This window comes from Panthera uncia, chromosome F1, assembly GCF_023721935.1.
Source record: "Panthera uncia isolate 11264 chromosome F1, Puncia_PCG_1.0, whole genome shotgun sequence".
In the NCBI taxonomy this organism is placed as follows: Eukaryota; Metazoa; Chordata; class Mammalia; order Carnivora; family Felidae; genus Panthera; species Panthera uncia.
Window position 1 is genome coordinate 46506846 of NC_064813.1, and position 17980 is coordinate 46524825.

At 34.6% G+C, this 17980-nt stretch overlaps 1 protein-coding gene across 3 annotated transcripts in view; it reads right to left on the reverse strand.

The window, feature by feature from the left end:
• Positions 1–17980, reverse strand: part of CDC73 (cell division cycle 73) — a 216006-nt gene that overhangs the window by 178378 nt on the left and 19648 nt on the right. For all 3 annotated transcript variants that reach the window (XR_007458848.1, XR_007458847.1, XM_049634539.1), the window contains exons 7-10: positions 11335–11551; positions 7646–7744; positions 4659–4737; positions 2915–2979 (exon numbers count right to left, since the gene is read on the reverse strand). Coding sequence is in view for 1 of the 3 variants with exons in the window: in XM_049634539.1 (XP_049490496.1) it covers positions 2915–2979; positions 4659–4737; positions 7646–7744; positions 11335–11551 (460 nt within the window). In the remaining 2 variants the exon portion in view is untranslated. The remainder of the gene's footprint in view (positions 1–2914; positions 2980–4658; positions 4738–7645; positions 7745–11334; positions 11552–17980) is intronic.

The window sequence follows — 17980 nt, forward strand, 5'->3', positions numbered from 1 at the left end:
TAAAAATGATGAGATTCTTATACCAAAGAACGTTTAATCTAGTATTTCTTAAACATTATACAACCCAACTAACACATTTTGGGGAAAGTCTCCCAACTTGGAAAAGTCCCTTAGCAATTTCAACATCCATGTCTTATGCCTCTGTATTTCTTGGCCTGACTCAAAAGTTAACCAGACTCAACTATACAAACTTGTAACTTTAAATATACCTGGGCTTCCATTCCTATAATGAATTTCTCTAAATTACTATCTTCATAAAATACTAATATTAGCAAATACCCTGCCAGACCCTTAATATTTATAACTCTCAATACCTTTTGATTCTTATGAAATTTTATTGTCCAAACACATACTCCTTTCTCTGTAACAAATGAAGAAAAAAAAAAAAAATCAACTGTATAAAAATTTTCTAGCCATTTGATAACCTGATTAATTTATTTAGTCTTGTATCTAACAGAACTCTAGTGTCTTACATTTAAAAGATATGCAGACCAATTGTAATGTAGAATTATCTTAATCTTAGTAACTATGTAGATCAACTAAATGTGTCAAAACCCTGAAAAAGAGCGGTAGCTAAAATGAGCTCATACGTAAACTAGAAAGGAAGTCATACCTGTGCAACAAACCCTTTAACATACATTTAACTGCTTTGTGTATCTGGGTGGATATCCCAAGAGAAATCTTCTTAACTGGAGAATAAGAAAGTTGGTCAAACTCACAAGCTCATAAATAGGTAATAATTCCAAAAGAAAAAAGACAAGGAAAAAACATTATATTGGAAGCATTAAGACTGAGATTCAAATAAAAGAAACAATTATCAGAGCAACTTCAGAGCTTTCACGTTCAAACCTCTCCATATATTCTCTAACAACTGCTAAAATAAATCAAGTCACAAACAGTAGAGATTCAACGGGGTATTAAATTATGAAAAGTACCAGCAATCTGACCATTTTTAGTCTTTCTGTTGCATTCCTACACAATGTCTTTTATGTGATTATTTCTGTAAAAACAGACACCATAAATTTGTTTAAATTCACCTCTCTTGTAAGTATATTTAGAAGCAAAATCTAATGAGGAAAAAGAGCTATATCATTCTCAAACTGTTTAATTAAGAAGCTGTCCTTGAATTTCAGAAAAACTGTTCTGTAAAAAGCATCGCTATAAAAATTATCACTGATTTTACTACTTCCACAGAAGCTCAGTAATGAAACCAATTTCATGACATTTCAGGTGAGACAAAAGTTAAAACAACAATGACAACCACCATAAAAAACTTACCCTGATGTTTACCTCAGGATAACAACTGCAGTTCACAATAATTCACTTAGGGAATGGCCAGTAGGCAAGTTCAATTCCCAAGAAAATGTCAGTAAATTAATCTTTTAAAAATTTAAGTTAAGGGGTGCCTGAGTGGCTCAGTCGGTTGAGCGTCTGACTCTTGATCTCGGCTCAGGTCATGACCTCAGGGTTTGTGAGTTCAGGACCTGCATCAGTGCACAGCCTACGTGGGTTTCTGTCTCCCCTTCGCTCTGCCCCTCACCTGCTTGTGCCCCCTCTTTCTCTCAAGATAAATAAATAAACTTAAAAAAAAATTTTTTTAAGCTAAATTTTACAGCCGTGAGTTACATTTTGAAGTAGGAAGAACTAGGCAGATCTCGTAAGATGAGTGTACCTTATCTTTTACCACCTTCACCTCATTCACTAGGTCATGGAGACACTGGCCTTCATGCTGTTGCTCTACTGGCCTCAATCCTGACCCTTGAGCTGTCTTTCATAGAATGCTTTTCTGCAAGATCTCTGCTCAACAGTCACCTGCTCAGAGAGGTCTCTCTGACTACTCTCTCTACAGAAGCCCTGTCTAATTCATAGCTATAGTCCTAACAACTAGAACAGGGTGTGACACACGTGCAAAGTACTTGTTAAATGAATCATTGAGTTCACAGACAATTTCAATAATACAAAAACAAATCTGATAACAACTTAAACACAAACATATCAGCAAAATATCTAATACTCAATTCCAATTTGTCCAGAAAAAAAGAAAGAAAAAAAAGAAAATAAGAAAGGTCAACTTTTAATATCACATTCTCCACATTTATTTGCTATCTGTTCTGGAAAAGCATGACAAGATATATCTTAATTCTGAGAAATCACAGCAAATATATATGATGATTCCATGTCATACTGAGTCCTCAAAGATCTGATGATTTGTAAATAAAGACAAAGTTTGGTATTAGCTTTAAAATATATAGGTACTCTAAAATATATACACATAGTATTTTAAAATATAAAAGGTATAATAATCTATAATATAAATATGCAAAATAGGGTTAGCAGAATTCCTGCTCTACATCACCAACTCCTATCACTGACTAAATAAAAATTAGGTGTTAAATACAGCCTAGTCAGAACATCCAGGAATAACCATTTTTAGGCAGTTAAAAATATATAAAAGAAAGTCTGTTAAAGGTGACCCGAAGGCTTATAATTGTGTACACCTAAGACCGTGGTTCTGACAAGTATACATTTTGTAAGTATTGCATCAACCGTTATTACAATCTGTCTTTTTAAAGAGCAAAAGGTATTACGTTTTAAAGAACATAAGATATTATGGAAAATAACTCTCCCAGATTGGACCTTGTAACTCCTCAGTGGCATTAAATACTCTAACCAGGTAGCATCCACCCTACTTGCAAGTTAATCGAAACAGCTTTTATTTATACACACTACTCAGTTAAACCAAAGAGAGGATATCCGCAAATCAAATAATCACCATACAGATCTATCGGCACAATTAGTCATTAAAGATAAATGTCTGAAATAGAAAATAATGGAGAACAAAGATTTTCCTCGACATCTGCTACTCACACTAAATGCCTGGGACAAAAGAACCCCTGCAGTCAAAATGACTTACCGTTACAGATTTCAGCGTCATACCATGGTAGGTACCCATAGTGTCGATTTTGAAGCCTTCCGTTTCTATAAAAAAAGGGGGTTTGCGAAAGGGGGTTACACTTTATGTATCTTATGATCAATAACAAATCTGTAGCAATCATCTGCATTATAATCTGAAAGTTAAATAGTGTAACAAAACATCCAATGTACTATACATATAAAGTTAAATTACATACCTGTGAAGACAAAAACTTTAAAAGGGATACTAGTCTCAAAAAGATATTTAATACACACCAGCAAGCCCTTTGTGTAGAAGCTGGTTAAGACTATACAACTGTGCTCAACAGTCATATAGTTAGGTGGGAATATAAAAAATTGGACTGAATAAAATATAACGTCCAAAGTATATACTCCTAATACTCAATTACAGTAGCACTAAAAGCTTCTAATATCATGAGAAGGCCTTAAATTATAAAAAGCTGGGTTTCAAAATTATAATCATATGCGTATATTATATAATTTGTAGAAAAGCAATGCCATAAACAGTGTGATAAAGGTTCCAGGACAGTCTCAATACGCCTTTCCATACAAGGTCATACATTAAATATTTTACACGTTGCAAGCTGTCTATATCACAGCTGCTGAATTTTGCAGTTATAGTGCAAAAGCAAGATAAACAATATATGTAAACAAATGGGCACAGCCTGATTTGGCCCAAAGAGGATCGGATTTGGTCTCTGGGCTGTAATTGGCCAAACCCTACTTTACATAATTCATTCCACAAGAAAAACACTGCAGCGAATAAAAGAATGAACCACTATACTTCTACAGCATGTATTCACAGAACACACCTTTATCCAGTATATTAAGTCAGCACCCAAAATTCACTATATAGAAGCAGTATATCCTTTACTAAAACTTAAATGGAGATTTCAGATTTTGCAGAGAAAAATCATAAATGTTAAACTTATAGTTGCTTCTATCTCATTTTTTTCACAAATTAAGTCAAGATAAATGATGGTGCCAAATGAAATTACAAGGACATTGGTGCCACTTCACTAACCACCACACTAACATGGAAATGGTTCACTACCACATTAGCCAGCATACCATGTAGGCTACGACAAAATAAGTCCTTATATAGTTACTACAATCTATGCTTCCCAAGTTCTCAATGTACACATTTACAATTTGAGAAATATGATTTGGTATACAGAACCTCCAATCTAAACTTCTGAAAAGCAGAATATTAATAACAGCAAATATTTATAGACAGTTTATTATATGCCAGTCCCTATTCTAGGGGCTTTATTAACTAGTTTCACCCCACAATAAAGCTAAGAGATAGATACTACTACTACTACTACTACTATTAGTATTACAATGTAACACAAGAAGAAACTGAAACAAGAACGCAGTTAAAGTAATTTATCAAAATTCACACAAAAAGTAACTGTGACACAGGCAATCCAGACCCAGAATCCAGGCTGTTAACCAGGGATTGGCAAATTTATTCTGTAAAAGACCAGATAGTATTTTAAGGCTCTGCAGGCTACACAATCTCTGTCACAACACCAAGGAACCACATATAATACATAAATAAATGTCACCATGTTTTAGCAAAAGTTTATTTATAATAATACGTGTTGGGCCAGATTTGGCCTGCAGATGTTTGCCAACACCTGCTCATAAACATCAGGCCACACTACCTCTCAAGTTCATCACCACCACAGTAAGGGAGAAATAAAAATTAAATAACTTGCCTTCTTTTCCTTTGAATCTTTCCTGGTCATATCTATTGTAGGCAGCTGGGATAGGCTGTTTGGTACGCAACGTAGGATCCTGTAGAAAAATTAGGAGGTACATGTTAATATTTTAACTTCTTACTTAAAACTCAGAATAAAAACCACAATAAACATATTATTTTCTAAGCTTTTTTTCTTACAAGAGCCAATAAGACAAAAGTGGGGAGTCATATGAATCTTATTTTCAAGATAATGCTTACTGCTAAAAAATTACCAATCCTATAAGGGACAAGAGCAAAGGACTCCAAGTAAACTTGTATCAAGGCAAAATGCAAACCTCTTAGAAACTGTAGAAAGAAAATGGGTGTGCTTAATAATTTCACTGTGATTACTTCAATTTCTTTATGAAAAAATGAACTTCTTCCAATTATGAATTAAAAAAATTTAATTCAGTTTACTGAACTGACATTTTAGAACCTTTTACCTAAATTATTCTGCTGTTAATCCCTAAATTAAATAAATATGACAACTACGACAATAAACCCATATAAATGTACGAGACAAGACTGAAGTTACGGTATTATTTAGTTAAAATACTTAGAATAAGTTGCCAATCTAATGATATAAACTTAATTCACAAATACTTTATCTGAAATTCAGCCTATAATAACCTAAAAAAGCATATTTAAGGAATATTACCAAAATTGCTTGGGAAATTCATGGTATTCCAAAAGACAAAAAAATACTCTTCATTTTGTTACATTAGGATACTACCTTAAGTATTAATCCAGATAAAAGATAGTTCATTCAAGACTGTCACTAAGTATATACTTCTGTAGTTAAATGCCTAATTTAAAATTTTTATATATTTTAATGATTATGGAAATAAAGAGATAACTAAATCACAAGGATAACGGTTTAACTGTTTTAAGATTTTACATAAGTTTCCTACCAATTGCTGTTCAAAACATTAACCAATTCACAATTACAAGTACCCTTATTTTATCACCGTAAGTTGTTCCACTAGTTTTTTTACTCATCTCTATGTCCTACTAGACTTTAAGCTCAAAGACGGCAGCTATCTCTTCTATTTTTGTTAGCACACTGTCTGACAAACAGTAGGCACTTAAGTACTTGCTGGAAGGTCAACTCAAAGTAACCTAAATACCAACAAAAGTCCACTACCTCTAAAAAATTAAATACCAATGATTTCATGAACAAGCAAAACTACTAGATCTTGCAGACTGTATTAGTGCTCTTTCAAATTTTAATATGCTTCTGAAAACTATATAAAATAAAAACAATCTTATTTGTATTTTTTATCTTTTGTTGAATCATATGACTAGCTCGAAGGATTTTCAACAAAACTGGAGGGTATATCTGGGTTTAAATATAGGTCATACATGAAATTTACTTTGGAAAAGTCCTAAGTGGCAACTCAATGAGGCAGTCAACCCCCCAAGTGGCTAAAACTAAGGTACAATGAAAGAACCAAATGATCTGTGATCAAGAGAAACACAATACATTCACCAAGAAGTCACAGATATGAATGATTCAGAAAAAGCTCCCAGAGTGGACTGTTCATAGGGTTTATATCTCTAACAATGGTAATGACTCTCCCAAGCAAAAATGAATAGGTACATTATTTTTTTTTTTAACGTTTATTTTTGAGACAGAGAGAGACAGAGCATGAACAGGGGAGGGGCAGAGAGAGAGGGAGACACAGAATCTGAAACAGGCTCCAGGCTCTGAGCTGTCAGCACAGAGCCCGACGCGGGGCTCGAACTCACGGACCATGAGATCATGACTTGAGCCGAAGTCGAACGCTTAACCGACCAAGCCACCCAGGCGCCCCAGGTAGGTACGTTACTTTATACAACAGATTTACCACTTTCAGATTCTAACCCAAGTATATCTCTAGTTAAGAATTATTGCTGAAGTAACTTTTTTTTGTTTTGGTTGCTTGGGGTTTTTTTAATTATTGTTGTTGGTTTATCTTTTGACCCCCTTTATCTATTTCTCACACTCCCACCCACCCCCACCTCTAGCAACCACTAATTTGTCCTCTGTATCTAGAAGCTGGTTTTGTTATTAAGATTCCACATATAAAAGAGAGAATAAGCTATGTGTCTCTAACTTATCTCACTTAAGCATAACACCCTCAAGGTCTATCTATGCTGTCACAAAAGTCAAGATTACAATCTATTTTATAGCTGAAAAATATTCCATTGTTGTATATACCACAATTTCTTTATCCATTCATCCATCAATGAACACTTAGGTTGTTTGTGTATCTTGGCTATTGTAAGTAATGCTTCAATGAACATGAGAATGCATATATCTTTCCAAGTTACTGTTTTCATTTTCTTTAATAAATAGCTGGAAGTAGGACTGCTAGTTCATACAGTTCTATTTTTAATTTTTTGAGGAATTTCCATGCTGTTTTCCCTAGTGGTGACATCAATTACATTCCCACCAAGGATGCATAAAGGTTCCTTTTGCTCCACATCCTTGCCCACACTTTCCGTCTTTTTGATAAAAGCCATTTTAACTTGTGTGTGGTGAGATCTCATTGTGTAAGTTTTAACAGTGGGGAAGATTTCCAAATCCTTCAGGACTGTTAAAGCAGTGAAAGAATTAAAAGTTACTGATTTAAAAACTTTGTTTTCAAATTACAATACTGAGGGGCACCTGGGTAGTCCAATCAGTTAAGAGTCTAACTCTTGGTTTCGCCTCAGATCGTGATCTCACAGTTCCATGGGTTCAAGCCCCGCATCAGGCTCTGTACTGATAATGTGGAGCCCATGGGTTTTTCTCTCTCTCTCTCTCTCTCTCTCTCCCTCTCCCTCTCCCTCTCTGCCCCTCCCTTGCTCACATTGTCTCTCAAAAATAAATTTAAAAAAAAATTTTTAAATCAAAATTACAATACTGAAAAACAAGAGTCATTTTCATAAAAATAATTAATTAATTAATTAATTAATATATAAGCAAGAAAACATTCTTACCACAGGTGCTGCATTTGGAGCTGGTCGCTGTTCAGGTGCACGTCCTTCTTCTCTGGCTTTTACAGACTGAAGAATTGCAAAAATATTCTTGGAAAAATTCTAAAATATAAATGGATTTTAATTAGCCCACTTAAAATTAAATAGTCAAAGAGAGTAAGTTTATTTAATAAATAACTTCAGACTGTTTTCTTCCTATCAGTTCTTCCCTACTACATCATTCTGAAGTGTTTTTTAGTATATACATAAATAAAAATCAAACTACTACTACTACTACTAAAAAACTGATCCAAAAACCAAATACTATAAACACAGCTTATTATTTTTATTTTACTTAAACTGTTTAATTGGCTATAAATATATTCATATTCTGCCTCTCTTGAAATATGTAGCCAGGAAAAAAGTTAACACTGAAGTAAAAATGATAGATATATTATCAAAAGAGGCTTCTTAATTCTTAAAGAAATCAACTACTATCTCTTCTTCTAGATATGATAAACTCCAGTACTAACCTCAGGTTGCTACAATTTATATGAGATGTGGAAAGTTTTGAAATACTGTTTGTTAGGAGTCAATGCACACTTTTCAAAGATTTTTTTTTTTTTTTTTTAAGAGGGAGAAAGACAGCGGAAGAGAAAGAAAGAATCAAGCAGATGCCATGCTCAACCTGGAGCCCGACGCAGGGCTCGATCCCACAATCCTGGGATCATGACCTGAGCCGACATCAAGAGTCAGCTGCTCAACCAACTGAGCCACATAGGCGCCCCTAAAAGATCTGTAAAAACTTGACTCATGCAAAGATGCCAGCACTTAACCAACCACTGCTTTTTACCAGCAGTACAAAGGCCAACACAGGGACAAATGCAAATAAATTCTTAATCCTACTATGAAAATCACTGAAAATACTTGAAAATCAAATCTCATTACTTTAAAAATAATCAAGTATTGTGTGAGGAACACTTACTCCAGAAGAATCCATATTATCAGTTATTTTTGTGTGGTAGAATTGTAAGTGATTATTATCTTCCTTTTAATGATCTCTTACAATTTTTCAACAAGGAACACTACTAATTTTTAAGTTTAAAAGTTATGTTTTTAATGGCATTATAAAATCAGGTTGCTTTATTTGGGGTGCTTGCAATAATGATATAACTATAAAGTAACATACTTATTTTTCTCATGGTACCTAGAACATTTTATTCCACAAACTCAGAAAGTAAGAAGGCACTAATCCCTGGAATAATGAAGGTCTATCTAAAATCATAGGGCCTGGGGGTATCTGGGTGGCTCAGCTGGTTAAGCGTCTGACTCTTGATTTCAGCTCGGGTCATGATCTTATGGTTTGTGAGTTCAAGCCCTGCGTTGGGTTCAGCACTAACAGTGCAGAGCCTGCTTGGGATTCTCTCTCTCCCTCTCTGCCTCTCCCCTGCTTGCACTCTTTCTCTTCCTCTCTCTCTGCCTCTCCCCTGCTCATACTCTCTCTCCCTCTCCAAATAAACATCAAAAAATAAAATAGAATAAAATAAAGTAAAATCAAATCAAATCAAATCACAGAGTACCTAAAAGATTCTCGGAGTACCTAAAAGATTTTTTAGTGTTTAGAAGATAAAAATGGGATACAGAAAGACTATTAGTCAAAACATTGTTTCTGGTTTCTAAAAATGTTAACACTCATAGAAACAAACTTGGCTACCAAACAATTCTTAAACCATTATTTCTTAAATTATACTCTGGTGGCAATAACACTAAATGAAATCAGAACACTAAGTTTTGAAATGATGGGAAAACCCTGCCACCTAGAGCTCAAAGAAAATTGTTCATCTCAGTTTCTTGAAAATTCAATTCTAAAAGTAAGATGGAGCATAGCACCTAAGTTTTATTCCTTTGCTAGGAGATTCAAAAATTTTGGCTACTATAATGAACATTGGTAGAACATTAGCAGGTTGTGATATTCAAATTTTAATCACATTAGGCAGTGAAAATTAGTATCGGCAGATCACTTTACAATAAATACAAAAACTGAAGTTTATTTATATTCTCAGATTTCTCTATATAATTCTAAGCTCTGGAAAATGATTCCTAATCTTGACCCCAAATACTCTGTAAAACATGTCAAAATACAAAAGGACAAAAATTCCTTCCTTCATATACTCTTTTCAAGTAATCTGATTCATAGTAACAAGGCACAGTAAACTTATAAGGCCAGAATCCAAAATCTGCAAATAAAACCAATCCACCTAAAGCAATGTTAAAGTTTGCTTTCATTGGCAATCTCACACACTCCTGCAAACTCCCTTACTAAATCACCATTGACAACTGCCCATCAGTGGAGAACTAATATTTAAGAGAAAATTGGGAGGTGAGGGAGAGAAAGACAGATGGAAATATGTAAATCAAACAGAACCAATGCACTCTTTATGGAGATCCATTAAGATACCAAACATCCAGGGCCGCCTGGGTGGCTCAGTCGATTAAGTGACTAGGACTCTTGGCTTCAGCTTAGGTCATGATCTCGCAGTCCGTGAGCTTGAGCCCTGCATCATGCTCTCTGCTGTCAGCGCAGAGCCCACTTTCGATCCTGTCTCCCTCTCTCCGCACCTCCCCGACTCATGTGTTGATGCGTGCGTGTATGCGCGTGTGTGTGTGAGTCTCATGCTCTCTCGCTCTTGCTCTCCCTCTCTCTCTCTCTCTCTCAAAAATAAAAATAAAAAAATAAAAATAAATAAAAAAATCAAAAAAGATTTATTTAAATCTCAAATAAAATTTGAAATATCTTTCAAATTTTTATCTTTCCTTTTTTTTTTTTTAATGTTTATTTATTTTTGACAGAGAGAGAGAGACAGAGCATAGGTGGGGGAGGGGCAGAGAGAGAGGGAGACAGAATCCGAAGCAGTCTCCAGGCTCTGAGTGGTCAGCACAGAGCCTGACACGCGGCTCGAATTCACTGACCACGAGATCATGACCTGAGCCGAAGTCGGACGCTCAACCGACTGAGCCACCCAGGCGCCCCTCAAATTTTTATCTTTCAAAATTTAAAGTATACATCTCTGTTAACCAGAAATTTGCTTCTAGGAATTAATCCTTTTGCTGTATACAAATAAATGCATAAAGGTATATGTACGAGGATTTTTTTAATGCATTATGTGTAATCATGAAATGAGATGGAAGGAGACAAAGGAGGAAAGGAGAAGTAAGGGGGGCAGGGGGAATCCCACAATCCTAGAACCAAAAAACCAAAATAAAACCACCTAAAACCATTAATAAAGAAAAATATCACTACACCCACACAACAGAATATGTATAAAATACACAAATAAATGACTGCTGATTCTCATAAGTTTCTACTTTGTGGGGAAAAACAATAATTATTTTAATGACCACACAGCTGGCCATCAATATTCCCTGTTCATTAGAGTAAACCAAAAACCTTATCAACAAGAAAACTGGGCTATTCTTTGGATTTACAATAGAGGAGTAAATCAAGGACTTGCACTGTGATTCAGACTTTCATCACTTTCTTATATACTACGATGGAATAGTAAATATGGCCACTTAGAAACCTGTATTATTACTGACCTTTCGAAGATAAAACTTGAAAATTGCTAATAGCAAATTTTAGCCAATTGTATAACCAATCACAAATTAGATACACACACACTCACTCTAATGAATGAGTGAAATACTTTAATTACCTTTCCTGTGCTCTGTAAGATAGTTGTTCGTGTCCTCCATACTCTCTCTCTGCTGACAATATCTCGTGTCACATCCACCTCAGCGTCCACAAAACTCCTCTGTTTGAGGGCAGTTATATCATCATCTAAATCAGTCTTGATAGTAGATCTTTTCTTAGCCATAATTTTGGCTTTGATTGCAGCAATTTTTTCCACTGACATAGCTTCAGACAAAGACCTGAAAGCAATTTTTTCTTTTAAAATTTTTACAGCAGGATCTTTTGAACACGTCATAAATATATTTTGTTACACTTATAAGTTCCTGGTAAAAATGCCTTAAGTGGCAATAATTAAGATCTTATCTAAAACTTACATACTTGGTACTTAATAATCACGTTAAGATCTATAAAAAGTCCATGCAGAAATATTACTCAATGAGTAAATCAGTAATTTCTTAGAAGGATCAATGCAGAAGAAATCTTCTCATGTGTTTAGCTCTTCCCCCCAGAAACGGTAGAACCCATTAATATAGGTGCTTAACATTTTCTCAGACTTTTATTTGCCAATGCCTCTCCATCCACAGAAACTATACACACATACACAAACACATGCCACCATGCCAGGGCGGGGGGGGGGGGGGGGGGTGAGAGAAAATTTCATTCTGTAAAGACTTCAAAGCTTAGCTTTTCCCTGAAATTCATTTCAAGGTTTCAAACTTACATGTCATAATGTATAACATACCCATTTTACAGGTGATGGAGGTTTTTATATGCCACACAAACATATACTCCTTATACTATCTGAAAGATTAAACCATATTTTGCAGTTTTCTTTTTCCTTCCTTTACTTGATTTTCAAGTAACAGGCAAAACAGCAAACAGGGGCTATGTTTGGAGACTATAAGAAAAAGACTTAACACAAAGTATAAATTTCATTAAGATGATAAGTTCAGTGTCTTTTTTTTACAATGTAAAATGAGAAAAAGAGTTAAAAAGGGTTTGGGTACCTTAACAGTTGACAAAATTATTATTCTAATCACAAGATGACAGTCTTGAAATACATTTAAACAACATCTGGAAAAAGGACAGGAATTCCTGCAGTTTTAAATATGGTAGTATTATATAGTACACTAGTTAGTTTATATAAAATATGAAGGTACTTTATAGCAGATGCTCAACATGCATCTAGTATTTGACTCATTTTATATAATGCTGTGCAATTTTTCCTTATGATCTAAAGCATACCAGTATATCTTGAATCAAATGCAAATACTTTCCTAAATTATAATTAAAGTGAATTGAACTTTCAATCACTGGAGTTTTACTTCCACCTAAAATCAAGGAGCAAAGACTTGATTAACCCTCCTGCTTCGAAACCAGTCAAAAATACATTAAAGAGTAACTTACTAAATACCTGGTATCAAGCAGTAAGAGACCACGATCTATGACAAATGAAAACCAGAATAAGTGAGCCCTATGAATGCTGCAGTTTACAACACCCTTGAAAGTTTCCAGAAATGGCACAGGGAGGAGAATCCAGGCAAAACTAAGTGGATTACCTGAGCTGAGAAATGGAGCTGAGAGTCCAGCAAAACCAAAGTGGCTGGAATTCAGAGGCCTAAGTACTGGAGAAGAAAGAGCTACACTGAAGTATACAGTATTCCAGGAGAATACTGATTAGCACAGGAATATGAGGAAATAAAAATTGGGTATAGAAACCAGCCAAAAGGATTAAAGGGAACAATGCCCAGAGCTCACAGAGGGTAAAGATTAGTTCCTGTTCCCACAAGCAGAATGAAAACCTCACACCCCTGGGGCAGTAGGTACTCTGAATGATCGTGTACAGGCAATGGGTGGGGAATAATTATCTTAAGTGAACGCTGCTCACATAACAAATCTTAAAACCAGACACAAAAGGAACAAACTATTTCCAAGTGATTTTACTATATCCCAAAACAAAACTAAAGAAAATTTAGGAAAATTCAAAAACAATTATAAATTGACACAGATGCAGGATTAGCAAAGACATTAAAATAATTATTGTAACTCTATTCTACACATTCAACAAATTAAAAAGAGACATGGAGTATATATTTAACCAACTTATAGAGATAAAAAAAAATATGATGGATACAAATATATCACAAATATAACCACAGAAGAAAGTTATTAAACTATCCAAGTGAATAGAAAAAAAGAACCCAAATATGTGAAAAAACAGAAATTTTCTCAATTCAATAAAAATTATGAACAAAACATTCCCTGAAAAAGCTCAATGGGCCTCAAGCACAAAAACCATTAAGAAAACACCAAGTTATGGGACAATTAAACAGCTCAAAACCTGTAATAGAGAAAACTTTTAAAGTAGCCAGAGGAAAAAAAGACACATTTCATTAAAAAATTTAAAAATTTAAAAAACACTGATGATAGACTTCTCATCAACAACAATGTAATCAAGGAGACAATGGTACATCTTTAAAGTAGAGATGGACCTGACTTACAATGGTAAGTAACTTACAATTTTTCAACTTTACGTGATGCAAAAGAGATATGCATTCAGTAGAAACCGTGATCCAAATTATCACTTTTTCGCAGGCTAGTGGTATGACGCTCTCTCGTGATACATGCAATGGCAGCAAGCCACAGCTCTCAGTCAGCCGTGCGATCACCATGATAAATAACTGATACTTAAGATCATTCTGTACCCATCCATCTATTCTGTTTTATACTTTCAGTACAGTATTCAATAAATTACATGAAATATTCGACACTTTATTATAAAATAGGCTTTATATTAGATGACTTTGCCCAACTGCAGGCTAATGAAAGTGCTCTAAGCATATTTAAAGTAGCCTAGGTTAAGCAATGACGTTTGGTAGGTAAGGTGTATTAAACGCATTTTGGGCTTATGACATTTTCTACTTACAATGGGTTTATGAGGATGTAACTCATCATAGTCAAAGATTTGTCCTTAAGAGGATATAACTTAAGAATTTTATATCCAGTCAAAATCCTTAAAAAAAAAAAAAAGGCAAAATAAAAACTTTTTTAGCAATAAAAAAGTTGAGGGGCACCTGGGTGGCTCGGTTAAGTGTCCAACTTCAGCTCAGGTCATGATCTCACAATCTGTGAGTTCAAGCCCCTGCCTGGGGCTCTGTGCTGACACACAAATCCTCTTCAGATCCTCTGTGCCCTCTCTCTCTGCCCCTCCCCCACTTGTGCACATGCACACTCTCTCTCTCAAAAACATATAAACTTATTTTAAAAAAGGTTGAAAGAATTAATCACCAGCAGGTCTACATAAGAAGAAATGTGAAAAGGAGTCTTTCAAGAATAGAAAAAAACAGGTTAAGAGGATCTGCACAAAAAAATGAAGAACAATGGAAATGGTATCTATAAATACATAATATTTTTTTCTTACTTAAATCTCTTTAAAAAAGAACTCTTTAAACAAGAACATGCATACGTCTAAGTATTTTAAGGTACCCATATGATATATGAAGTAGCCTAACACTTGCAGGTAGACTGTGATGCTATAAACCACACACAGAAAAAGTCCTAAAGCAAACACTAATAACAAAACATAACTAGTAAGCCAACAGATATAAGAAAAAACAGAATTATAACAAATATTCATTTATTCCAAAAATAGGACAAAGAAGAGACCAATAAAAAATAAGCAAAATGAACTAAAATTAACCATATCAATAATCACACTAAGTATAAAAGATCTAAACACAAAAAAGGCACTTAAAACTATAGACAGGTTAAAAGTAAAAGGATTCCAGTTTTCAGGATGAAGAGAGTTCTGGACATGGTTGCACAACAATATGAAAGTACTCAAGACTATGAACTGCACACTTTAAAACAGTTACAATGATAGGGGTGCCTGGGTGGCTGAGTCGGATAAGCGTCCAACTCCTGATTTTAGCTCAGGTCATGATCTCACTGTTCATGAGTTGAAGCCCTACCTATCTTGGGCTCTGCACTGTGAGCACAGAGGTTCTCTCTCTCCCCTCTCTCTCTCTGCCTTTATCCTGCTTGCTCTCTCTCTCAAAATAAATAAACTTAAAATTTTTTAAATAAAAATAAAAAAATAAGTTACAATGATAAATTTTATGTTATGTGTTTTTTTACCACAATTTGTTTCAGAAAGTAAAAGAATAAAGAGATATCATAAGCCAAAAAAAAGCTGGAGGAGCGTCTAGGTGAATTATGAGAAAGTAAATTTTTTCAACAAAAAATATTGCTAGGGATAAAGGTCATTTTATAACGATAAGAAGATTCGTTCATCAAGAGAACAGAATGCTAAACATTTACACCTAATAACAGAGCTTCAAAGTAGTCAGAGAACAAAATCTGATAGAAATGCAAGGAAAAATAGACAAATCCACAGCCAAAGAGTTCAATAATTCTATCTTGATAATAATACAAGAAGGACAGAAAATAAGGATATAGAAGACTTGATTAACACTATCAACAAAGTTGACCTTCCTGCCCATTGCAAGACACTGCAAAATAACAGCAGAATAAACATTCTTTTCAAGTGCCTACAGAAAAGACCATATTTGGGGCCAAAAAACAAGTTTTAATACTTATCAAAGGATTCAAAGTCATATAAATATAACCATACTTTGTAATAGACTGTTTGAAATAAGTAACAAAGATCTCTAGAAAACCCCAAATATTTGGAAACTAAACACCTCATTTAAAAACAATCCATGAGTCAAAGAAGAAATCACAAGGGAAATTAGAAATTTTGAACTGAATGAAAATGAAAACACAACATACCAAAATATGAGATGCCATGAAGGCAGTACTTACAGTGGAAGCTGAAGTTATTGATTTTCCTCTAAGAAACTATAAAAAATAGAGCATATTAAACCCAGAGTAAGCAAAACAAAGTAAATCATAAAGATCAGAACAGAAATTGAAGAATCAAAAACAAAGGGAAAAGAAAAAAAAACTAAAGAGGAAAATCCCAATCTGATTCTTTGAAAAGATCAATAAAATTGATCAATTTTGGTTGGACAATAAAGAAACTAACAGAAAACACACAATTGCTAATATTAAAGAATGAAAGAGGGGACATCATTATAGATCCTAGACAACATAAAAGGAAATTATGAACAACCTTACGACAATAAACTGAACAATATAGATGAAACGGACAAACTCTTTCAAAGAGACATTCAAAGGACAGAAAGAGAAAAAAGAGAGAGGACCAGAATAAACATATAACTATTAAACTGAACATGTAGTTGAAAATCTTATGTGAAATAAATAAAAATAAAGAAAACTATAGTACAGACGATTTTACTAATAAATTTTCCCAAATGCAGGAAGAAATAATACTAATTCTAAACAAAGTTTTCCAGAAAATTGAAGAAAAGGAAATACTTTCCAACTCATTCTGAGCTGGATTATCTTGATAGGAATTATCTTGATAAGAAACAAGACCAAGACATCGTAAGAAAACTACAGACCTCACGAACATAGGTACAAAATTTCTATATAAATTTTTAAAGTATAGTTCAATGACATATAACAAAAATACATCATGATCATGGTAAGCAACTAGTGAAATGATTATTAACAACTTCCCCTCTCGGCATTCACACTCGTGTAATCCTCTTCCTATGTGTATGTGTGGGCTAAACCTTGCTTCTAAAAATTAAAAATGCTGTACAAGTGACAGGGTGTCACTCCGAAGATTTGGCTATAAAAAACTTCTATCTTGCTTGACAGCTCTCTTCCACTCTTACTTGCTCACTCTGATGAAGCAAGATATAATACCGTGAAATATTCTATGGAGAGACCAAATGTGGCAACGAACGAAGAGAGTCCTCTAGATAACATCTGAGGAACTGAAGTATTAGTCTAACAACCAGTAAGGAACTAAATTATGCCAACAAGCACATGAGTGTGCTTGGAAGTAGATCCTTCTCCTATCAAGCCTACACATGAGAACACAATCCTGGTCAACACCTTAACTGAAACTCTGTGAGAGGCCCTAAAGCAGAGTCACTCCAAGACTCCTGACCCACAGAAAGCTGTAAGACAATCAACATACTTTCTGGGGCACTTGGGTAGCTCAGTCAGTTAAGCATGTGACTCTTGTTTTCAGCTCAGGTCATGATCTCATGGTTTGTGGGTCAGAGTCCCACATCAGGCTGACAGCACAGGGCCTGCTTGGGATTCTCTCTCTCCCTCCCTCTCTCTGTGTCCCACCCTTGCTCACTCTCAAAATAAACTCTAAAAATAAATAAACATGTGCTGTTTAAGCCACTATGTTTCAGGTTAATTTGTTATGCAGCAAGACAATAAAATAATGAAGTAAAGGGGTGCCTGGGTGGCACAGTCGGTTAAGTGACTCTAGATCTCAGCTCAGGTAATGATCTCAGTTCGTGAGTTCAAGCCCCAAACTGGGCTCTATGCTGATGGCGCAGGGCCTGCTTGTGATTCTGTCTCTCCTTCTCTCTGCCCCTCCTCCACTTGTTCCCTCTCTCAAAATATATAAACTTAAAAAAAATAAAAAATAAATGAAGTAGAATTAATCCATGAAAATGCAAACATCAAAACATTAATTTACCATATTAACAAAAAAGAAAAACTACATGATCAATTCAGTAGAATCAGAAAAAGCATGTGACAATAGCTAACATTCC